Source organism: Dunckerocampus dactyliophorus, chromosome 6, assembly GCF_027744805.1.
Source record: "Dunckerocampus dactyliophorus isolate RoL2022-P2 chromosome 6, RoL_Ddac_1.1, whole genome shotgun sequence".
NCBI classification, from domain to species: Eukaryota; Metazoa; Chordata; class Actinopteri; order Syngnathiformes; family Syngnathidae; genus Dunckerocampus; species Dunckerocampus dactyliophorus.
The window spans coordinates 19,041,057-19,065,728 of NC_072824.1; the positions used below are offsets into that span (position 1 = coordinate 19,041,057).

The window sequence follows — 24,672 nt, forward strand, 5'->3', positions numbered from 1 at the left end:
TCGCTGATGCAGACAATGTCTGAGACTCTTTGTGTCGCACTGTGATGAAGGTCACGAATGGTCCTGAAAAAGTATCTGACTGGCCGCTCCCTGATTTCAATCAGCCACCCACTCACACTGCAGACTATTATTTAAGTCAGAACACAACCTAACCTTGGGCCCCAATAAAACACAGAGAACATAAGCAGACGAGAATGAACTTAAAGTATGTTAACTTTATTGAGCAGTCTTGAAGTTGAATTTACCTTCGTGTGGAGGGTTTCATCTGATGTCTCTGATTCTCTCCCCCAGAAATTTGCGCCACAAAGCTCCCGTCATCCTCATGAGACCAGTGGCATCATGAGATCAGGCTACATATTCCTGCTCCTCTATCTCCTCTGGGGCTGCTTTGGTAAGAGAAGATCAGCATTATTATGATTGTTTGCTTTTCCTTTATATGCTCAATACACAGTGTAACTTCTATCACTGGCATTCGACCATTTGGGTCAAATGAAAATTGAATTAATAAAGTGGTGTGAAAAAGTGATAGCCCCTGAACCTAATAACTGGTTGGGCCACCCTTATAAGGAACAACTACAATCAAGTGTTTGCGATAACTTGCAATAAGCCTCTTACAGAGCTGTGGAGGAATTTTGGCCCACTCATCTTTGCAGAATTGTTGTAATTCAGCCACATTGGAGGGTTTTCCAGCATGAAGTGCCTTTTTAAGGTCATGCCACAGCTTCTCAATAGGATTCAGGTCAGGACTTTGACTTGGCCACTCCAAAGTCTTCATTTTATTTTTCTTCAGCCTTTCAGAGGTGGACTTGCTGGTGTGTTTTGGATCATTGTCCTTCTGCAGAACCCAAGTTGGTTTCATCTTGAGGTCACAAACAAACGGCTGTACAGGATTCAGGATTTTTTGGTAGACAGCAGAATTTATGGTTTCATTTGTCACAGCAAGTCTTCCAGGTCCTGAAGCAGCAAAACAGCCCCAGACCATCACACTACCACCACCATATTTTACTGTTGGTATGATGTTCTTTTTCTGAAATGCGGCGTTAATATTACGCCAGATGTAACGGGAAACACCTTCCAGAAAAGTTCAACTTTTGTCTCGTCAGACCACAGAGTATTTTCCCAAAGGTCTTGGGGATCATCAAGATGTCTTCTGGCAAAATTGAGAGTCTTAATGTTCTTTTTGTTCTGCAGTGTTTTTTGTCTTGGAACTCTGCCATGCAGGCCGTTTTTGCCCAGTGTCTTTCTTCCGGTGGAGTCATGAACACTGACCTTAACTCAGGCAAATGAGGCATGAAGTTCTTTGGATATTATTGTCAGTTAAGTTATGTTTCAACAGGTGGGGCAATCACTTTTTCACACAGGGCCAAGTAGGTTTGGATTTTCTTTCTCCCTTAATAATAAAAAGTTTCATTTAAAAACTGCATTTTGTGTTCAGTTGTGTTGTCATTGACCAATGTTTAAATTAGTTTGATGATCTGAAACATTTAAGTGTGACAAACGTGCAAAAAAATAAGCGGCAAACACTTTTTCACACCACTGTGTGTATTTTTTTATGAATCCTTTCTGATGATGTCCTGAGAAATAGAATCATCCAATTAACTCCTTTTTTACCCTGAACAGGGTTGTCAAGTCAAAAAAGGTAAGATAACTCAACGAGAACTAATCAATTGCATGCTTCTTTTTTCCATTACCAAAATGTCATCTTTTGTCTGTTTGTTATTTGTCTTACAACACGGATACAGCGATGCGACCTGCAACTCAACAGCAACCTGCTATGTGAGTGAAGCAAAACATTTTGCACATCGTCTGGTAGAATTCTGTGTTTTGTTGTTTTACCCTTTCAACTCCTTCTTGATTAAGATCTAAATTCCTCCCAAAGCCACATACGTCCTCTTTTAGGACAATCCATGATATTTCATTCTACTTTTTCTTGTCAGTGATGATGATTACTTTCTCCAAGGTACAAGATCCAGTGTCGCACTTCCTCCAGTGTGTGCACTTACCTGCATCAGATACTGGACAAGATCACATGCGAAACCTGAAGGGAATGCTGGAAGCAGCAATGGATGTGTTCACTTTCATGGTAGGATGGAAGAGTCACACCCACAACAGAATGTTCTGTATAAAGACTCAAGGAATGTAGTCACAAATTCTGAACTGACAAGTTCATTCTTTGTTATCGTGATTTCGTAACGTGTCACGTGTTGTTTCTTCTAACAACTTGAACTTGTGATGTTTGCTTGTGGATGCCAACCCATAATGCCAAAGAAAAAACAAATCGGGCACTACTTTACTAACTTTTTCACCTTTGACCCCAGCTACCACCTGCATCATGGATTGGATATCATTTAAAAAGGCCAGCATTTGTTCACCTTTTTTGGTCTGCCTTGTCCTGTATAAACGGCACTGACACAGAAAGGTCGGATTCTATTTATCTTATTGATGCCGTGGTGTTGTGTGAAAGTGCACACAGTGGCAGCAATATCGCAGTTTTCTGTGTGAAAGGCAAAGGTGGTGGCAAACGTTGGATTTTTGTTATGTGGGCTCAGTAAATGAAAGTCATCATTTTTCTGCCTTTGCATTGTTTTGTATAAAAGGAATCAACACAGAAAAAGGTTGAAAAAACGACAACTTTTGCAGACAGTGTGTGGCAATTTTGCCGTTTTTGTGAAATAATCTTTACACAATCTGTAAAAGCCAAAAACATGTTCCTGTCTCTTTCACACTGTTCTGTCTAAAAAGCATCAACAGGAAAGTTCGGGAAAATGCCGGATATCTGTGTAAAACAGGCTTGAAATTGTCTGTACAAAACAGCATTTTTCTGTCGTTACTTTACTCTGCATAAAAGTCATCAACAATGAAAAACGGTGGAAAAATGTTGGCTTTTACAAACAATATTGCAGGGTAAAAAGTCACAAAATATCACAGAAATCACGTGCAGATGCAAATGTGCCCTCAAGGGCCTGTTCGTACTGCAATCTGATTGGATGCTTAGTAAGTTCTTCGAGGCAAGGCAATAAGATTTTGATTGGACATTTTTGTTGAATAGGTCCAATATTTCAGTGTGATTGGGTCAAAACATAAGCGCTTGTATGTATTTATATTTTTATGTTTTTTTTCCCCTTTAACTATTTCTATTTTAATATACACTTATATTGTTTATTTGTTCTTATCTAATTTTGTTGTGAAGTCTCTTTGAGAATCTTTTAAAAGTGCTATATAAATAAATTAATGTGGTTATTTTTATTCTTCTTCGATATAAATCAGATGGTGCTGCCGCCTCATAGCGTGGCATGTGATGTCCATATTGACTTGAACTTATGTTACCCAATAAAGAGTTCTACTACTTATTTTCTGCCAACCTTCTCTTCACTTTCTCATTTTGAGAACAGAGGTCCAGTGCAAGTGGGGTGCCACTTTTCCGACTGCGGACAGCTTTGATGTTGAATCCCAAAGCGGACCCCTTCCAGAACGAGGCCCTGGTGGAGATGTGGCTGAAGGTCAAGATGAAACCATTGTTGAAGTCCATCAACAGGCACTTCCTGGCCTGCCTCAGCACCAAAAACTTCAGCTGCTCCACTTACCAGATTGTGTATGTCTGTCATCCTCGGTGTGACCCCTACTTTCATGCCAACTGCCTTCTGAATCTTTTGCACCTTCTTGCAGGGTGAAGGAGCTCAGCCACCATTTCTCTGAGATGAATCCTGAGAGACAAAAATGGATCTACTCATTCTTCATGTACCCCTTCCTGTCGGGAAAAGGAGTAGCCGGTAATGCCTTTTAGTCCATTCTTCTGAACTGTAACTAAGCTGAAAGTCTACACTCCAATCACATGTTGATTGTTTTATTTCCAAATCCACTGCGGTGGTGTATAAAGGCAAAATCATAAAAAGTCATTGTTTCAATACTTTTGAACCCAACTTTTTCACCTTTGACCCCAGCTACCACCTGCATCATGAATTGGATATCATCTAAACCAAAAAAAAAATTGTAAATTTTAAAAGGCCAGCATTTGTTCACCTTTTTTGGTCTGCCCTGTCCTGTATAAATGGCACGAACACAGAATGGTCAGATTCTATTTTTCTTATTGATGCCGTGGTGTTGTGTGAAAGTGCACACAGTGGCAGCAGTATTGCAGTTTTCTGGTTTCTGTGTGAAAGGCAAAAGGTGGATAAATGTGGGCTCAGTCAAAGAGGCTTTACACTGCCTACGAAAGTCATCATTTTTCTGCCTTTGCCATGTTTTGTATAAAAAGGAATCAACACTGAAAAAGGTTGGGGAAAAAAACGACAGCTTTTGCAGACAACTGGCAATTTTGCTGTTTTTATGAAAGAAACTTAACACAATCTGTAAAAGCCAAAAACATGTTCCTGTCTCTTTCACACTGTTCTGTCTAAAAAGCATCAACACGGAACAGTTTGGGAAAATGCCGGCTTGTGTGTACCCATTTTGCAGGATTTCTATGTAAAACAGGCTTGAAATTGTCTGTAGAAGCCAGCATTTTCCTGCCTTTACATTGCTCTGTATAAAAGACATCAACAATGAAAAACGGTGGATAATGGCTTTTACAAACAGCGTGTGGCAATTTTCTGGGATCTCTGTGTGAAAGAGGCTGTAAAGCATCTGTAGAAGCTGTCATTTCTTCCTTTTTAAAAAGGAATCAGCACCAAACAACAGTGGGAACATGATGGCTTTAACATGCAGGCTGGTAAAGAAAACAATATCATCATTGGGGTGAACCGGTCCTGTCCTGCTATGTTCCATTTTGTCCAATTTTGCAGGATCTCTGTGTAAAAGAGCCTTTACACTGGTTATAAAAACCTCCATTTCTCTTCCTTTTTTTGCACTGCTCTGTATAAAATGCGTCGACACCAAAAAAACAAATACAAATAATAATACACGGCCCAGAACATAAAACAACCCTTCTTTTCGAGTCTCTTTTTGGGAAAAATATTTTTTAAGACTAATTAATCTTGTGATCAGAACAACTGGAAGGTTACTATAAAAAAGGGTAGTATTTTTCATTAGTTGCTCAACAGTTGTTTGATGATCTGCTTCACTGATCATTACGAATTAAACTGCATAAAAACAGTCGTAAATTTTCATTCACTGGTATTCACGTACATATTGTAGTGTGTGCACACACACAAAAGCAGAGAAGCGACCGACAATTTGGAGTCATGTGGTTATGATAAGCTATATCTCTTGTGTCGTGGCTGCATTTCTCCAGGTCACTGGGGTGTGTGAGGGACAGGAAGAAAAGCTCTCAGAGAAGTTGCTTTGTTGGATTGTTTCTCTACTGTAACTCGAATATAAGATGATTCCTCTTTTTAAGATTTTATACTTTTTTAAATGGGGAAGAATACCATCTTATATTTGGGTCAATATGGCATGTGGCTGCATGATGTAACCAAACATTAAGGACACTGTCATGAATGGCAGAAGGCCGGGTTTGGATCCCAAGATGCAGAGAGATGAGACCAAAATGTACAACAAAAAAACTTTTACAAAAAAAAAAAAAAAAAAAATCACTCCACAGGAGGAACAATGGCATACAAATAGATGACTACAAACAAAACCCAAAATTCGGCAGAAGCCAAAAAACTAACTAAAGACGCTGCAACAAAACTAGCAGGAAAATTACAAAATGCCAAGAACCAGGCAGGAAGCAAGGATAACAACAGTCCAACAACAAAAAGGCGCGCTGCTGGAGAACGCCAAGCAGGGAAAAATGTACTTACAAGACCAGAAAGCAGGGTGTAAGGAACAAAGCTAGGCCGGAGTCGGTGAGCAGGTGAGCAAGGGAGACAATTTGGCAACGAGGTATGGTTTGCCAGCAATATAAGTAGTCCCCAGTCTAGTTGGCAGCAGGTGTGGAATTCCTGGCTCCGCCACTGCAGGTGCACTGCAACAAAGCGGCAGACAGGCGGCAGCAAAGAGCATGACAAACACACACCTCTGTAGTAACTGAAAGCACAATATTAAATATACTGTGAAAGTGTCAATCAGTCTTTATAAAGGCATCGGTGTTTTGTTGTGTCTTCGTGCAGGTTGTGTGCATCCAAACGAGAGCAGTGAAGATTGGTTGATGAAGAATTTTGGTGCCTTCCGTGTGATGGCCAGAATGAACGACTTCTCCAATATTAACATCATCTTCAGCGGCGTGAGTACTGTTGTCTGCCATCTCTCTTTCTGTCTTACTCCATTCCGTCCTTCGTGCATTCTCTCTTCTTCACACAGTTGGAAGTTCTTCACCTGCTGTCCCCGGTGCAGAAGGCTCAGCTGATGTTGAGCCCCCTTGTGGCAGGTTTGAGCAACGACTCCCTCCACCTCGTATTCCACAGTTTGATGACAGAGGGCCCAGCAGGCAGCTATGGAGGAAACCACAACTGGACAGGGCCTGGATACCCTCATCTTCCCCGGCCCAACGACAGCCCGGATTTACCAGCATCCCCTCACAACAGCTTCAGAGAGGTCTGTCAACTACCACTGCTACTCCAAGTAGAATTGTATAACTTACTATGCTCTCCTACTTTCAGGTGATGAGAGGCATCGTGATGGCTGTCAAACCCATCAGCAGCTTCGTTCATGACTTTGTTTGGTTCACCAAACAGGTACAAAGATTAAATTAAATAAAAGAATACTGAATATTTGAACCTTTTATAGATTATACTGAATTTCCATACCAAATACGGTTATAGTGATACAGTATGTTACAGTAAAATACTTGAGTAACTGTAGTACTAGTATTAGTATTTTTAAATGATGGATCTGAAAATAATAATAATAATCATGTTTTTATATATTTATTTATATACTTATTACAATACAAATAAAGTATATATGTACTGTATGTCATCTAATTTATCTATTTATTAATGCCTACTTTAAGAAGTTTTGTATGTAACTATCTGGCTATCTTTTTATTTATCTTTACTTACCTTTTTTATTTTATTTTTTAGTAAAAAGATTATAATCTGGGACGAATAGTGAATGGCGAAAAACCACAAGTAATTGATACAGCCATAAAATGTCTATTTTTGTCAAACTCACCTTTAGGTTACCAAATATGGTTCCTTGCCCGATAAAGATTGAATTCATACATTCAAACAAAGCTATAAATCCACCAATGAAATGCTCATTTTCCAGAGGAACGTGTCTGAAATAAGAGGCAGCACAATGACACAGTTCCTCCTCAACTGGACCCTGGCAGAGATGGCGAGCGTTTACAAGCCGAAGCATCCTCCGCCACCGCCTGTTGACGTCGAGACGCCGGAATTTAACACGACACGCATGGAGGACTGGTATGAACGTGTGGTGATGCCCGTTCTGAAGAGGTTTTCTAAAGATGACCAATCCCTGAGGAGTCACCACCTCATGCTCACCTTCTACTACGTGTAGTAAGTCCAGCTATTACTAACGCCACCTCGAGCCAGCTTTAATTGTTGCTTGATTACATCTAGAAACATAATAGTTGCAGCTGTCCCTTTGACATTTGACCTCAGTTTAGCATTTTAAACAAGTTGCAACATATAACTTAATTATAATTTTAGTCTCCTAATATCTTGGCGTCATTCTTGTGAAATTGTGACATATTCTCCAGTAAGATTAGACTTACACATTTTTCTCGTAACATAGCAATTTTATTTGGGTAAAATGACAGCTCTATTTGTGTCAAACTACAACTTTACTGTTAGTACTGCGTGGGGGGTGCTCTGGGAGTATGGGCTTGTTGGCGCGCTACTACATGACATTCGGTCCTTGCACAGCCGGAGCAGGAACCTGGTTCGCATTGCCAGCAGTAAGTCGAGCCTGTTTCCGGTGAATGTTGGCCTCCGCCAAGGCTGCCCTTTGTCACCAATTCTGTTAATAATTTTCATGGACAGAATTTCTAGGCGAAGCCAAAGCATCAAGGAAGTCCAGTTCGGTGGCCTTAGGATCTTGTTGCTGCTATTGGCAGACGATGTGGTCCTGATGGCCTCATCGGGCTGTGACCTTCAACATTTACTGGGGCGGTTGGCATCTGAGTGTGAAGCTTCTGGGATGAGACTCAGCACCTCCAAATCCGAGGCCATGGTTCTCAGTCGGAAAAGGGTGGATTGCTCCCTCCGGGTTGGGAATGAGGTCCTACCCCGCAGGTGGAGGAGTTCAAGTATTTCTGGGTCTTGTTCACGAGTGAGGAAAGGTTGGAGCGTGAGGTCGATAGGCGGGTCGGCGCAGCGTCTGCAGTACCGGACCGTCGTGGTGAAGAGAGAGCTGAGCCGCAAGGCAAAGCTCTCAATTTACCGGTCGATCTACAGTACTGTATGTTCCCACCCTCACGAATGGTCATGAGCTTTGGGTTGCGACCGAAAGATTTAGATCGCGGATACAAGCGGCTGAAATGAGTTCTCTCTGTAGGGTGGCTGGACTCACCCTAAGAGATAGGGTGAGGAGCTCAGTCATCTGGGAGGAGCTCAGAGTAGAGGAGCCGCTGCTCCTTCACATTGAGAGGAGCCAGTTGAGGTGGCTCAGGCCTCCCTGGTGAGGTGTTCCGGGCATGCCCACCCGGGAGAAGGCCCCGGGGCAGACCTAGGACACGCTGGAGGGATTATGTCGTACAGCTTATGTCGAACGCCTTGGTGTCCTCCCGGTGGAGCTTTAAGAGGTGACCGGGAAGCGGGGAATCTGGGCTTCCCTACTGAGACTGCTGCCCCCGCGACCCTACTCGGATAAGCGGAGGAAAATGGATGCATATATGTTAGTACTGCAGCTATTATGTTACAGCTTTATTCTTGTAAAATGAAGACTAGTCTTTGTAATATTTTGATGTTCTCATAAAATATCAACATATTTCTTGTCGTATTTTGACTTCATTGTCAGAATATTTTTGCTATATTATAATAGTAAAGTTGGAAGTTGTTTAGTCGTTATGAGCCAATTTTTGCTTCTCCAAGATTTGTAAAGTAATTGTCTGTTGTAAATATACAGTACAAGTAAATAAATAAAAATAAAAAATATTTTCTTGTTAATTTCAGTAAATATTTTCTTTAAATAATTATATTACAGTAAATATGTATATTATTTTAGGTATTTTAGGAAGGTTTTAAATGTGCATAAGAGTCTTGGCCTGCAGAAGGTCCCTTTAATAAGTTTCTGCGTTAAACAAGTGATACTTTATTTTGTACTTGCAGCCAGATGGATCACCATATTGACAATGAACCTCCTGAAATCCAGGATGTTTGCAGCATCACTCTTAATGGGAATCCTTGTGGGGTAAAGTTTTTTTTTCCATATTACAATATGTATCATTTCTGTTTGTCAAAAGTCTTCATCCTTGTGTTTTGTTCTTGCTGGCTGCAGATGACGGACGCGGTAGAAAATGTAGCCCACATTATGCACTGTGCTGCTAAAAGCAACCTGACAATGTCTGAGGAGAACACCATGAGGCTGATTTTGGAGCTGACAGAACGCCTCAACTTACTGATCAAGGAGTTTGCCATAGCAGTGAGTGTACACTGTAAAGCAGTCCACTACTCAAATAGGTTACCCACATGGGGTATACATTTAAGTGATTCCCATGCAGATTAATGCACAATACAACATATCGCACTGATTTTTTTTTTGTATTTGCAGAACTTCACAGAGGTGGCGTATGACTTCAGGCATATCTTTGAAGAGGCTAACTCCATCAGGGAAAACCTGGAAGACCCAAATTTCATTACCATGTGGTTCTATATCAAGTTGATGCCCCTTCTGCCCCACATTCCCAGAGACGTGCTTTTATGCCTCAGCAACAAGAACTTCTCATGTCCCGCCTACCAAACTATGTGAGATTTCTCCACACTCTGCCCCCAAATTGCTCACTGTGCATTCAGCTGTTTTAATCACATCATTAGCTGTGACTCACATACATTTCTATCTCATACATACATTTCAATCTGTTATGGCACACACATCCTTAGGAACCTTGGGGACAGCTGTGGTGGGTTGGGGGTGGCAAGCGTCCTGTGGCAGGAATGGGGGGGGGGGGGGGGGGGGGGTGCTGTGATATCTCAGGCGCTTGGGTGTTTTTTTTTTTGGTTTTTTTGGTGTGTTTTTTTTAACCTGTCCTGTTTGGCAGCTCAGTCATGCATGGTGGACTGCATGTTTATTTTGCCCAAACAGATTTGTTGTTTAACAGGTGAATCTGCGATAATCCTGTTCAACTTGTATTGCACCTTGTAAGCGGCTGAACAGTACATGGCTTAAAAGCGGACAGACAAAGAAGATAGAGAGAAAGCTGTCATGGAAAATTCCACTGATCACATTAACGCTGGGATTGGAGTCTTGATCTTGGGGGTGGGTAAGGGGAGAAAAATGCAGCAGTGCAGATAGTGAAAACAAATCTAGTCTTGGGGTCAGATTGGAGAACCTGGAGATGAGAAGAGAGAGCGAGCGTCGACTTCATTGCCCGTTTATGCAGTCTATTCCAAATATGAAGCATAATAAAACATCAAATAAAGTTAAACACAAATTATGCAAACTGAGAAGTATGTCATATTTTTCCCTTGAAGAGCAAATCTGTATAGCACGTAAAGGCATTTAGATCAACAATACTACTTGCCCAAATGACTGGACAGGACAGAAAACCTTGCACAACCTGCACACTGTGGTGAAACTTTTAAGAAGATTGACCGAAAAATCTGGCCTAAAAGAAACCTGTTTAGATCAGCAGTAGTGGACCAAGGACAGATCCTACATAGATGGCGTAATAATATTACTTATGAATATTAATGTAGAATATTTATCATTTGGTGCTCCATTTTTGCAGTGTTGCCCTCCTCAGCAAACACATGAGTTACTGGCATCCTGATTCAGTGTACCACCAAAACATCTACAGCAGCTTCATCTACCGCTTCATGCAGCGTCACAACACATCCGGTGAGTAAACCAAATTCCTGCGATACGGCTAATTTTAATTCCTCCAATGCAAATTAGGATTGTCTATAACAATTAGATCCACATTTTTTTATGCCACTTATGTTCCCATTCTAATCTGATTATTTAGAATTTTTAATGATTGTATGTATATGTATGTATTTTCAGATGTATGTTTCTCAGCCAATAACAGCACAGAGTGGCTGTTGAAGAACTTCGGTTCCTTCTTGCAGGTCGCCCAAGTCAAAGACTTCTATTACCTCAACCCTTATTTCTCAGGAGTGAGTTGGATCAGAACTTTTAATGACGTGAACGCTCAACTGTTGACCTTGACGACTGACTCTCCTTTCTAGCTGGATGTTTTGGTTCTACTGTCTCCCCGACAAATGGCCCAGATGATTATCCTACCTCTTCGGACTCCTCCTGAGAAGGAGATGGTTATCGAGGAGGTGTTTAACTTCCTGCAGGAGTCCCCCGGAGACAGAAGGCTACTAGAAGTCCTGCAGGCCATGGTCCCGCTGGCAATTCAGGTAACTTCTCTGATGGCTCGATGCTGATGGCTCAGCAGTATTTAACCACCAGAATGGTTAACTATCACATTTTTGATTTGGCAGGAGAATCCTCCTTGTACTACCTACAAAGCCATGTAAGTAATTATTATACTGTACATTACATATGAATATCTCAATAATCTACAGCAAATGTATGTGCTTGCTATTGCAACATTAGAATAGAAGCATTGTTTTAATTGGTGGAACCAATACTATTTTTTTGGACTCTTTTGGTTATGTTTTTGCAGTTTTGAGCGTCTGCAAAGAATCATGGTGTCTGTGCCGCCTGACTTGGAGCCACACATCAGAGCGCAAGTGGACATACTCATCCGGAATGCTCCACTGGGTAGGAAAAACTCAACAAATATGGTTATTACCGTGTTGACCTGAATATACGACGAGATCATTATCATTACCTGTTTTAGTACAAATATTTTTTAAGACATAAAAAAGACAAAATGATTCATGTTTTCAGTATCAGTGAAATAACATTTTTTAGCGATTCTGCAGTTGTTTGATGACTTTGCTCTAGCTTAAAACCAGCATCATCTCCATAACTTGCTAAAAACCTTTGAGAAACTTTTTTCTGCTAGGTCTCTGCATCTCTTCAGATCACTGATTTGTGTGAGTGACGGGAAGAAAAGCTCTGACTAACTTTTCATTTGGCGCCATTTTGCATGTATTAATCTGTAGACCCCGCATGTATGACCTTTTCAGTTTTCTAGGGGAAACTTTTTTGCACATTCAGGTCAATGCAGTATAACGTTGTTGTTGTCCCAGACTGTGGAACAAACTGATATTCGCACCACTACTGAAGTCGGCCTTTTTAAATCGAAATTGAAAAGTCATTTATTTAGACAGGCGTTCAACACCGACTAGGGCGGTCTTGTATTTATTTTCATTTTATGCAGACTCCCATTTTATGTACTTTTAAAGGCTTTTAGCACTCTGCAGCACTGAAGCATTTTCTTATAGAGTTTTTATTTTGTGTTTACTTTGTGTTTATGTTCTGTTTTTATGCTGTGTTCTTATGTATTGTTTTATTGTAAAGCACTTTGGGAGCCTGTGGGCTATTGTAAAGCGCTATATAAATAAACTTTGATTGATTGATTGATTGATTGATAATGTTGTATGAACATGAGTGATGTAAACTGGAGCTGAACATGTCTGTTTCTATTCCAGATTGTGTGCCGGACAACATAAGGGTAAGATTTTCTCCATCAACACAGTGACTTTATCTGATGGAAATCTATTTCAATTCAACTTGATCCCATTTTGTTTCATCCACAGTGCCAACTGAACATCATCAATGGTAAGCTGTGAACTTTTTGTTATAAATTAAACAGAGGGTTCAATCATAATTACCCCATAGAACAATGCAAAAAAAGAATGCCAGTATGCCAGTTACACCCACAATATATAATCATCATAAACAATATAAACATCTTGTAGGACAACATGAACAGTCCAGTCGTGATCTTTTGTGGGGTGTACCCTAGGGGTCAATACTGGGACCAAAACTGTTCAATCTATAAATGACAGCTGTAAAGTCACAAAAGACCTAAAGCTAGCATTATTTGCAGAAGATACTGCCGCATTCTGTTCTGGAGATAGCACACAAGAGCTACTAAAAAAATTCACAGATAAATTGACTATACTACAAAGATGGTTTGATTAAAAAAAAAGGCTATCGCTGAACCTAAGTAAAACTAAAATAATGCTATTTGGTAATTGCAAAAAGTATAGCTACGCGCAAATACATATTGACTCCATGGACATAATAGATGATAACATGAGCTGGAAATCTCACATTAAGAACATACAACATAAAGTGGCAAGAAATACCTCAATACTGAATAAAGCAAAATTTGTTCTGGACCAAAAATCACTTCATAGTCTCTATTGCTCTCTGGTATTGCCATATCTAATTTATTGTGTGGAGATATGGGGCAATAACTATAAAAGTACACCTCACTCACTAACTGTGCTACAAAACAGGTCAGTTAGGATAATCCAACAATGCCTCATAGAGAACAAACCCTTTATTCCTAAAATCACAATTATTAAAATTTGCTGATCTGGCAAATTTTCAAACAGCTAAAATTATGCATAAAGCAAACAATAACCCGCTACACAAAAACATAATGCAATTCTTGTCAACAAGAGAGGAGAAATATGGCCATAGGGAAAAATTTAAATTAAAACACTTATATGCGACAACAACGCTAAAAACCTTCAGCATTTCAGTATTATGGAAGGAATTGAGTAAGGAACTCAAACAATGTACTAAAATGAGCAACTTCAAGAAACAGTCAGTTGTCTTTAGCAGATACTGGCTGTGATATCTTCATATATAAAATAAAACGTGAGAAACTTATCTCTCGCAACATCTAGCATTGCGACAGTACAACTGACAGCTCCTCCATACAACAGACATACTCTACAGATGCCTAACACATTAGTGCCATCTAGGGGTATGACACATACACTATATAACACACACAAGGCAAGTGCGCCCTCTGTCAGTGTCAGTGTGCAAAAAACATGTAAGTCGCTCCGGAGTACAAGTTGCAGAACCAGCCAAACCATGAAAAAAAAGTGTCTTATAGACTGGAAAATACAGTAATTCCCCCCTTATGGAGTGTCCCTCAACCCCCAAAACAAGCAAAAGGTCTGTAAAGAACAGGCTCTGATGACATAGATACAGTACAATTTGTCGTTTGAGCTCACAATACACATTTGTACAAGGGGAGAGTGTGCTTTCTTTTCAGCTGGGTTGTCAGTTCGTGCATGATGGAGAGGCTTTCCCTGATAATCAGGATAGATATGCATATTAATTACATGTAATTAATCTTGACTTAATCATCATGATTATTTTTTCAAAATGATTTGAAAATATAATGTAAAAATTTGTGCAACGAAAGACCTCGCCTTTAACAAAAGCCCCTCATTACCAGCTGATAGTCTATACAATTAAGTAAACACCCCCAGGGGCCACTATATGAGGAAATACAGTACATATGGGAAATAATTAAAATAACAGCACCTTATAGAAATGATTTGCATTGTATGCAATTTCAGCCACTGACATCTGCAAAGGAATCAACAGGTAAGCTACAGCTCACATTTCTTCACGGTGCAGGCTGTTGTTGTTGTTGTGCTAACATGCTATTCACGCAGCTATGAGCTTCAGTCATACTTGGACACATCTTTGGAAGTCCCCTGCAACTTCACCCTGGAGGAATATGCGTGTGCACATGTAGGTGACTCTTTTTTTGTGTTTTACTCACTGAATTTAAGATGTAGATGTTGGACTGTGTGTGAACGACCTTTGACCGGTCTCACGTATCCACAGCTGCCAAACTTCACAGCCAATCAGCTGGCATCCCTTCTGTCATGTAATCTGCCCGGCAACAGCACACATTCTGTAGTGTTGTGGAAGATCGTGCTCACTAATCATAACGCCATCTTGGATCCAGCTTTGGACATCCTGGCCGACGAGGTTAATAAAATAAATGAAAAGGATGATTTAAAACAGACAATGAGTCACGGTTGTATGTCTTGTCACAGCCCATAACTGAGATTTTACCGTCAGCGGCAGCCATTTTGGATGTGGTCGGAGAGATCCGATTGGCTCTGCTGAGTGATGAACAGCTGAGGAACAGCAGTGTCATCAACGAGTGGTTCTCCGCTCGACTCAGACACTTCCTGCCCTCGGCATCGAGGAGTTTCCTGCGATGTCTAAGCTACAGGAACATCAGCTGTCAATCATACCAACAAATGTAAGCGAGGAAGTCAAGTGGGTCCATCAAATTACAATTAGCATGTTAAAATTTTTGAAAATAAGAAAAAATATTACATTTATTTACCTTATTGACATCCTACTCTAATGTCCTGAGATCTATCCATCCATCTTCTATGCTGCTTCTCCTCATTAGGGTCGCGGGGGTATGCTGCAGCCTATCACAGCTGACTTCGGGCGACAGGCAGGGTACACCCTGGACTGGTCGCCAGCCAATCGCAGGGCACACATGGACAAACAACCAGTCACACTCACATTCATACCTATGGACAATTTAGAGTTGCCAATTAACCTAACATGCATGTTTTTGGAGGAAAACCGGAGTACCTGGAGAAAACCCATGCACACATAGGGAAATGCCCGAAAATGCCCAACGGAGATTCAAACCCAGGTCTTCCTGATCTCCTGGCCAACATGCTAACCACTAGACCACCATGTCCTGACATACCATGCTTTATTTTGATAGTATAGCTATGTATAGCTAGTATAGCTAGCTACAAGTTGTGTGCAGCATTGCCAAGATTAAATCATTTTCAAATTGATAAAATATTGCAGAATTTGCCCTGCGATTGGGTGGCGACCAGTCCAAGGTGTACCCCACCTGTCGCCCAAAGTCAGCTGGGATAGGCTCCAGCATACCCCCGCGACCCTAATGAGGAGAAGCGGCATAGGTCACCAGGTTCAGAAATTGTCAGATCCCTGTCCCCACGATACCCAACAAGCTCATCAAAATGTCTAATCCAATTGTGATACTCTTCCTCATCTCTCACGCAAACACAGCCATCATCATCATCATCATTTACAGCACGATCTTGAACACCACTGCTGCCTTCTCCGCTATTCGAAGTGTATTTCCTGCCGCACGTTCCAAAGCGACTGTCCCTATTTCCGCGTTTTTTTTTTTTACATTCCCGTTACCCCCACTCACCATAGCAGTGTTTTGACCACCCGTACTACACGCACCGTATTTTAGGAAAAACATATGGATCCTCTGGATTGTCCCCTCCTGCGACCCAGGACACAGTGCTCCATAATGTGCTGCTTTGTGGACTGTCATAGCGAGCAGACGTGCTGCCGCTACCACCTATTATCTTTTCAAATATTAGACACATGTCCAGTGCATTTTTTTATGAATTTCTTAAGGCATTTTATCAAGGAAATGAGGGAGAACATAACTGTATGCAGACAAATAATGCATAACTTAAAATTAAGTAAATCAAGATTCAAATCAAATCAAAATTGCACAAAATAAGAGCACAAAATCAGATATTTCACTTTTAACTGTGCAATGAATATACACCAAAGAGTAAGACTAGAATATTGCTCTATTTTACTTCCAAAAATAAAAGTCAGACATCAGTTGTATTACATGTTTTCATGCAATTTTTGACTCGCTATCTGCGACCCACCCAGAATGGTTCCGCAACCCACTTTTGGGTCCCAACCCACCAGTTGAGAATTCCTGCTTTAAAGGCTCAATTCGAGTGTTATGTCTTCTTTAATCTTGTATTAAAAGCGGACAAATCCAAACAATTTGTACATCAACATTTTTTTCTGAATGGCAAGACAGATCACTGACAATTTAGTAATAGTGTGAAAATATGTAACTAAAGTATTTCTATGACTGTTCAATGTCAGCCTGCAGGTATTCCAGCAGAACTTTAACAGCATCGCCGAGTGGCAGCATATGGTGATCTTATGGGAATTCATCACAAGTTTTCTGTCTCGTCCACACTCAGGTGTTCGTCCCTCTCATTTCATTATTTTATTTTTTTTAAAACACAGAAATACATTTTTTTATAATTGTTTGTGTGCAGGCCCTGGCTGCCTGTCCGGATCCAATAGCAGTACGGAGTGGCTAATGGACAACGTGGGTCCATTTTCTCAGTATTTGTCTCTCCAGGAGATCTTGCAGCTCAACCCAGAGTTCAACCCTGTGAGATGTCTTCCAGGCCAGTGTTTGTTATGACCCTCTGACCATCAAACAGCCTCATAATACTTTTGTTTGTGTGTTTAGTTGGAGGCCCTGCCACTTCTGACTACAACGCAACGTGTGCAGCTGCTCCTCTTGCAGCTTCCCGCTCTTCCAGAGCAAGATGTCATTATCAACGCACTGTTTGATCACATGACTGACTCACCTGAAGAGCAGAAGAAAATTCCTGAATTCCTTGCACTCCTCCACAAACGCCTGGAAGAGGTACTAAACAATGGATAATGTGAACATGCAGGTGATTCCTGTGAGTAGCCACATTTTTGTTTCCTTCTTCCTAGGGTTTCAATAGAAACTTTTCCTGTTCCGCATACAAAACACTGTGAGTTCACACCTGGAGTGCTTTGGCCAACCTAAAATGTGTCACAGGAATGAAATGTTGATGCCTTACCTTGTGTTACTGATGCTCCAGCTTCGCCAGACTGGACTTGGCCCTGGTGGAAGTTCCACTCAATGTGGCGTCATTTATCACCGACAACAAGATGAAGCTCTCCAAGCTCATTCCCCCTGGTGAGATCCACACCAGACCTAATGACATACAAGCCACAACATGCTACTTGCTGTTTATTTACGTGCAAAAGTTGTCATTTTGACCACATAAACACATTATTTACTTGTGTGCACACAAAACGTGACAAAGAATTGTGTAAAACATGGTGTTTCAAGAAATGGCTGTTACTTCAAATTGGTTTGTCTATAACAGTTTGTCTGTTTGTTTACAGGTTGCGTCATATACAGCGGCGAGGTGATAATCCATGATACCCCCTTTTTAATGATTGGTATTGATTTTATAGCAGTATGACTTTACTAATCTCTCTTCCTCTGTTTCCCTCCATCCCTTTCTCTCTCCCTCTCTCATCAGTGCATTGTGACCTCATCCAACGGTAAGTAATCTTTTTAGTTTCACCTGTAAAAAAAAAAAAGCATCATTGTCACTCGCTCGTGTTGTTGTTCACAGAGACGGAGATTTGTATGGGAGTCAACAGGTGAGTATAATTTTGACACAGAGGCCAAGGGTCAGCCCTTTTTAGATTAAAAAAAAAAGTGGTGTGGAAAATAGATGGATGGGTAGTCTAAAGTCAAAGGGAATAGAAAATCAAGTGGATAATAAAATATATAGGCATATTTTGATTAAATTACAGCATTGAGGCTTTTTGGGTCTTTGGATCTTGCAAAAACACTGCAAATATGCAGTTTTATATTTTTACTCTCATATTTTGTCCCGATGAATAAATATTTAATATTCTTATTTAGTATTGTCGCAATGTTTCATTGATATTTCAACTATTTTACTCACACCTGCCCCTCACTCTCTTTTGTATGCATTTTTACTCAGCTACATTATTATTTATTTTACATCTAAATGCACTCTATGTGTATTTATACACATGCTGTTATGGTGGCTGCACTTATGTAGCCAGAGAAAGAATATAATTAGGGAAGCTCTGATTGATTGGCCACCAATCGGTATCGGGCAATTTCCGTGAAAAAGCATGTGATCGGTATATGCCGATAAATGCCTTTCAATGCTGATCACAGAAGCCGGTCACCTGTAGCTCATACTACTGAATCATGGGTAGAATCATGGGTAGCGTCCTTTTCCCATTTTCCTTCACACTGCGCAGGCATGCCAAAACAAAAACAAACATGTCTGGTGTGTGGAACCTACCTGCCAACACATGCCATGAAAATATCTTGCAGGGGTAGCACGTTAAAAAGCTTTAATTTAATACGCTATTTGAAGAACAAACACTTGATGGAGTATGGTGAGTTTTCGAGGCTCCCGGTGTGATCATCAGTCAAACGGCAGCTAATGCAGCCAAAACACTGGGCAACACTCGCCCGAATGTGTGTGACAGTCTGAAGGCGAAGCAAATAACCCGAAAAAAATTGAATTCAACGACGACATGGCCAGCCTTTGTCAGCGGGGGAAGACACCGGGCTCACCGGTGGCTCTCTCACTTGGAGCCCACCTATGTGCTACCTGGAAGTCCTGCTAGGGCTCCACCAATGTATTCAATCTCACATCCCAAGTCTCCTTAAAGAAGTCGTCTCATCCTCTATAAGCTTTATGAGTGATACTGTATATGTTCACTTTAAAAAGTAAGTAAAATATGTTTTTGCCTAAATTAAGGTGATTTTATGTTCCCTTGTTTCATATCATGTAGCCATTAGCAGGGGTGCAGCCAGGAATTCTGGGCCCCATGAAAAAAATCATGCCCCCCCCCCTTTTTTTTTATTAATTTATTATTCATTTAATTAGGAATTACCTATTTTGTGGGCCCCCTGGGAGTCAGGGGACCTTGGAATTCTCCATCCTTTCCCCCTCACAACTGGCCAATAGTACTCATCATAAATACATTGAAAAATGCATAATTAATCCCTGTGATCTGTAACGGTATCTGCCAATTTCACTCATGCATGATCGATATCGTAATCGGCAACATGAAACCCTGACCGAAGCATCCCTAGATATAATGAATGCAATTCTAACATTTCATGATCATTAAAAAAAACAGCACAGCGCTCCAGCTCCACCTGGACAACAACACGTTGGAGGGACGTTTCTGTGACTTTGCAGTGGAGGAATTTGCATGTGCATCGGTAACCTTTCTGCCTCTGTATGAAAATGTTTGAGTGTGTGACCTCCAGATATCATTCACCTGCTTTGTTTTTTGACCATACAGTTAGTGGTGCTAACAGCCCAGGATCTCACAATGATATTCAAGTGTAACCGTTCAGTCAACTCCAGCGGCTCCACGCCTGTCTGGAAGCTCCTCCTCTCCAAGACCTCTCATGTGCTCAATGAGTCTCTGGATCTTCTCACCAACATGGTACTACAATCAAAAATATTGTGATTACTGATTAGAACAAGATGTCACATGTGTTTTATTTTGCAGATGTTTGATCCCCGAAATCCTGCAGCCTCCATGATTTTGGACGCTATTGGAGAAGTCCGTTTGGACTCCTTCCCCAATACCTACGTCAATGACCCTGCCTTCATCAACATCTGGTTCAACCACAGGCTCCGCCCATTTCTACCCGCAGTCTCCCCGGACTTCCTGTCATGTCTCACAACCAAAAATTTAACCTGCAACACCTACCAACAAATGTAAGACATTGTCCTCACATCTGGAACACCCTATTAATCATAATCAACTAATCACTAATGGAATATTTCCTGACCCCAGTGTGCAGACGCTGAGTCATGTTACGCCAAACATGAGCATCATCGTACAAACAGCAGTCCTGACACACTTCATTAAGCCCTTCTTAACCCGTAACGATACAGCTGGTGAGTACGCGTTCTTGCCATCTATGTAACAGCACGTAATGCAGTCACCTACATGATGGATGCACTGTACGACAAGAACTAAAACTGTTGATCTACTTGCCTTTCAGTGTTTCTCATGCATTAAGTTATTAGTGGCGGCCCGCCACAAATACATTTTTAGTAGGGGTGTCACAAGACGCTCAGTTCATGAGAAGAGATGATACACTCGATTGGGTCTATGAAACGAGATGAGATTTTAACTTTATTTTTAAGTACACTGAAAAAATATGATAATATATTGCAATCTACTAATATAATTTATATTGCGTTACACTTTTCTGCACTCTGTGTGTATGCTGCCGGCCCCCGTCACAAGTTTTCTGTCTCGTCCACACTCAGGTGTTCGTCCCTCTCATTTCATTATTTGAATTTTTTTTAAACACAGAAATACATTTTTTTATAATTGTTTGTGTGCAGGCCCTGGCTGCCTGTCCGGATCCAATAGCAGTACGGAGTGGCTAATGGACAACGTGGGTCCATTTTCTCAGTATTTGTCTCTCCAGGAGATCTTGCAGCTCAACCCAGAGTTCAACCCTGTGAGATGTCTTCCAGGCCAGTGTTTGTTATGACCCTCTGACCATCAAACAGCCTCATAATACTTTTGTTTGTGTGTTTAGTTGGAGGCCCTGCCACTTCTGACTACAACGCAACGTGTGCAGCTGCTCCTCTTGCAGCTTCCCGCTCTTCCAGAGCAAGATGTCATTATCAACGCACTGTTTGATCACATGACTGACTCACCTGAAGAGCAGAAGAAAATCCCTGAATTCCTTGCGCTCCTCCACAAACGCCTGGAAGAGGTACTAAACAATGGATAATGTGAACATGCAGGTGATTCCTATGAGTAGCCACATTTTTGTTTTTCCTTCTTCCTAGGGTTTCAATAGAAACCTTTCCTGTTCAGCATACAAAACACTGTGAGTTCACACCTGGAGTGCTTTGGCCAACCTAAAATGTATCACAGGAATGAAATGTTGCCTTACCTTGTGTTACTGATGCTCCAGCTTCGCCAGACTGGACTTGGCCCTGGTGGAAGTTCCACTCAATGTGGCGTCATTTATCACCAACAACAAGATGAACCTCTCCGAGCTCATTCCCCCTGGTGAGATCCACACCAGACCTAATAATATACAAGCCACAACATGCTACTTGCTGTTTCTTTACATGCAAAAGTTGTCATTTTGACCACATAAACACATTATTTACTTGTGTGCACACAACAAAAACAGACAGAACGTGACAAAGAATTGTGTAAAACATGGTGTTTCAAGAAATGGCTGTCACTTCAAATTGGTTTGTCTGTAACAGTTTGTCTGTGTTTGTTTACAGGTTGCGTCATATACAGCGGCGAGGTGATGATCAATGATACCCCTTTTTAATGATTGGTATTGATTTTATAGCAGTATGACTTTACTAATCTCTCTCCCTCTGTCTCCCTCCCTCCCTCCCTCTGTCTCTCTCCCTCTCTCTCTCTCTCATCAGTGCATTGTGACCTCATCCAATGGTAGGTGATCTTTTTAGTTTCGCCTGTAAAAAAAAAAAAAGCATCATCGTCACTCGCTCGTGTTGTTGTTCACAGAGACGGAGATTTGTATGGGAGTCAACAGGTGAGTATAGTTTTGACACAGAGGGCAACGGTCAGCCCTTTTTAGATAAAAAAAAACAAAAACATTTCAGACCCACCCAAAGTCAGATGATTGACACATGGGCTTATTAATACAATAAGTAAAGCAACATAGGGATAGTAGAAAAAGAAAAAAGAAATATAAATGTTTGCATTTTGAAATATTATAGGAACATACAAAATAAACATAGATGCCCCACTTTCCATTAATTGTACTCAACAAAAAACATAGACAACATCTAAAAATAGGTTAAAATTTAAAATAAAGTGAATTAGTCTAAAGTCAGCCATGGTGGTCACATGTTGGCCACCCCGTGCATGCGTAGGTTTTCTCCAGTAACACCGGCTTCCTCCAACATCCCCAAAACATGCATGTAAGGTTCATTGGAGACTCTAAATTGTCCACAGTTGTGAATGTGAGTATGAATGGTTGTTTGTATTTACAGGATATGTGCCCTGTGATTGACTGGCGACCAGTCCAGGGTGTACTCAGCCTCTCGCCCAAAGTCAGCTAGGATAGGCTCCAGCTCACCCATGACCCTAATGAGGACAAGCGGTGTGGAAAATAGATGGATGGGTAGTCTAAAGTCAAAGTGAATAGAAAATCAAGTGGAAAATAAAATGATCTGCACAGTTCATTTGAAAAAGAAACAAATCTATTACGGCAGTATTAAAACTACGCATATTTTGATTAAATTACAGCATTGAGGCTTTTTGAGTCAAATATGCAGTTTTATATTTTTACTCTCATATTTTGTCCCGATAAATAAATATATAATATTCTTATTTAGGATTGTATTTTCATTCTTTTTTTAGCGATGTTTTATTGCTATTTCAACCATTTTACTCACATCTGCCCCTCACTCTCTTTTGTATGTATTTTTACTCAGCTACATTATAATTTTATTTTACATCTAAATGCACTCTATGTGTATTTATACACATGCTGTTATGGTGGCTGCACTTATGTAGCTAGAGAAAGAATATAATTATGGATGCTCTGATTGATTGGCCACCAATCAGTATCGGGCAATTTCCGTGAAAAAGCATGTAATCGGTATATGTCGATAAATGCCTTTCAACGCTACATTGAAAAATGCATAATTAATCCCTGTGATCTGTTACGGTATCGGCCAATTTCACTCATGCATGATCGATATCGTAATCGGCAACATGAAACCCTGACCGAAGCATCCCTAGATATAATGAATGCAATTCTAACTTTTCATGATCATTAAAAAAAAAACAGCACAGCGCTCCAGCTCCACCTGGACAACAACACGTTGGAGGGACGTTTCTGTGACTTTGCTGTGGAGGAATTTGCATGTGCATCGGTAACCTTTCTGCACCTGTATGAAAATGTTTGAGTGTGTGACCTCCAGATGTCATTCACCTGCTTTGTTTTTTGACCATACAGTTAGTGGTGCTAACAGCCCAGGATCTCACAATGATATTCAAGTGTAACCGTTCAGCCAACTCCAGCGGCTCCACGCCCGTCTGGAAGCTCCTCCTCTCCAAGACCTCTCATGTGCTCAATGAGTCTCTGGATCTTCTCACCAACATGGTACTACAATCAAAAATATTGTGATTACTGATTAGAACAAGATGTCACATGTGTTTTATTTTGCAGATGTTTGATCCCCGAAATCCTGCAGCCTCCATGATTTTGGACGCTATTGGAGAAGTCCGTTTGGACTCCTTCCCCAATACCTACGTCAATGACCCTGCCTTCATCAACATCTGGTTCAACCACAGGCTCCGCCCATTTCTACCCGCAGTCTCCCCGGATTTCCTGTCATGTCTCACAACCAAGAATTTAACCTGCAACACCTACCAACAAATGTAAGACATTGTCCTCACATCTGGAACACCCTATTAATCATAATCAACTAATCACTAATGGACTATTTCCTGACCCCAGTGTGCAGACGTTGAGTCATGTTACGCCAAACATGAGCATCATCGTACAAACAGCAGTCCTGACACGCTTCATTAAGCCCTTCTTAACCCGTAACGATACAGCTGGTGAGTACGCGTTCTTGCCATCTATGTAACAGCACGTAATGCAGTCACCTACATGATGGATGCACTGCACGACAAGAACTAAAACTGTTGATCTACTTGCCTTTCAGTGTTTCTCATGCATTAAGTTATTAGTGGCGGCCCGCCACAAATACATTTTTAGTAGGGGTGTCACAAGACGCTCAGTTCATGAGAAGAGACAATACACGCAAATGTGTCTACGAGACGAGACAAAATAAAAAAATATGACAATATATTGCAATCTACAATAGACGCCCTTACAACGTAAATAATCCGTTCCGAGAACCTTTATGCTATAGGGTTTTTATGTTATACGAAGCATAAAATACATGTAAATAGCCTAATCCATTCCAAGATCTTCCCAAACTCACCCCTTTGGCCCTTCAAAATATTCAAAGTCCACCAAATATGGTGGGAAAATATAAGAAAATG

General features: G+C 40.9%; 1 protein-coding gene across 2 annotated transcripts in view; it reads left to right on the top strand.

The window, feature by feature from the left end:
- The window catches only part of LOC129183238 (uncharacterized), a 55,048-nt gene that overhangs the window by 4,376 nt on the left and 26,000 nt on the right, over positions 1-24,672 (top strand). The window contains exons 2-48 of one of the 2 annotated variants that reach the window (XM_054780259.1): positions 292-391; positions 1,621-1,639; positions 1,743-1,776; positions 1,961-2,083; positions 3,393-3,592; positions 3,667-3,770; positions 6,051-6,163; positions 6,241-6,474; positions 6,540-6,614; positions 7,150-7,400; positions 9,174-9,255; positions 9,343-9,486; positions 9,616-9,809; positions 10,793-10,902; positions 11,068-11,180; positions 11,253-11,429; positions 11,514-11,545; positions 11,699-11,796; positions 12,633-12,655; positions 12,741-12,762; positions 14,532-14,559; positions 14,631-14,709; positions 14,806-14,952; positions 15,021-15,232; positions 16,891-16,991; positions 17,070-17,188; positions 17,270-17,449; positions 17,524-17,564; positions 17,655-17,752; positions 17,965-17,987; positions 18,105-18,126; positions 18,201-18,228; positions 19,762-19,846; positions 19,930-20,076; positions 20,143-20,354; positions 20,434-20,537; positions 20,994-21,112; positions 21,194-21,373; positions 21,450-21,490; positions 21,578-21,675; positions 21,903-21,925; positions 22,056-22,077; positions 22,153-22,180; positions 23,447-23,531; positions 23,615-23,761; positions 23,828-24,039; positions 24,119-24,222. In XM_054780259.1, the coding sequence (XP_054636234.1) occupies positions 340-391; positions 1,621-1,639; positions 1,743-1,776; positions 1,961-2,083; positions 3,393-3,592; positions 3,667-3,770; positions 6,051-6,163; positions 6,241-6,474; positions 6,540-6,614; positions 7,150-7,400; positions 9,174-9,255; positions 9,343-9,486; positions 9,616-9,809; positions 10,793-10,902; positions 11,068-11,180; positions 11,253-11,429; positions 11,514-11,545; positions 11,699-11,796; positions 12,633-12,655; positions 12,741-12,762; positions 14,532-14,559; positions 14,631-14,709; positions 14,806-14,952; positions 15,021-15,232; positions 16,891-16,991; positions 17,070-17,188; positions 17,270-17,449; positions 17,524-17,564; positions 17,655-17,752; positions 17,965-17,987; positions 18,105-18,126; positions 18,201-18,228; positions 19,762-19,846; positions 19,930-20,076; positions 20,143-20,354; positions 20,434-20,537; positions 20,994-21,112; positions 21,194-21,373; positions 21,450-21,490; positions 21,578-21,675; positions 21,903-21,925; positions 22,056-22,077; positions 22,153-22,180; positions 23,447-23,531; positions 23,615-23,761; positions 23,828-24,039; positions 24,119-24,222 (4,885 nt within the window). In that variant the 5' untranslated portion in view covers positions 292-339. Of the gene's footprint in view, positions 1-291; positions 392-1,620; positions 1,640-1,740; positions 1,777-1,960; positions 2,084-3,392; positions 3,593-3,666; positions 3,771-6,050; positions 6,164-6,240; positions 6,475-6,539; positions 6,615-7,149; positions 7,401-9,173; positions 9,256-9,342; positions 9,487-9,615; positions 9,810-10,792; positions 10,903-11,067; positions 11,181-11,252; positions 11,430-11,513; positions 11,546-11,698; positions 11,797-12,632; positions 12,656-12,740; positions 12,763-14,531; positions 14,560-14,630; positions 14,710-14,805; positions 14,953-15,020; positions 15,233-16,890; positions 16,992-17,069; positions 17,189-17,269; positions 17,450-17,523; positions 17,565-17,654; positions 17,753-17,964; positions 17,988-18,104; positions 18,127-18,200; positions 18,229-19,761; positions 19,847-19,929; positions 20,077-20,142; positions 20,355-20,433; positions 20,538-20,993; positions 21,113-21,193; positions 21,374-21,449; positions 21,491-21,577; positions 21,676-21,902; positions 21,926-22,055; positions 22,078-22,152; positions 22,181-23,446; positions 23,532-23,614; positions 23,762-23,827; positions 24,040-24,118; positions 24,223-24,672 lie in introns of those variants that run through there. The other variant, XM_054780260.1, reaches the window with a different exon arrangement.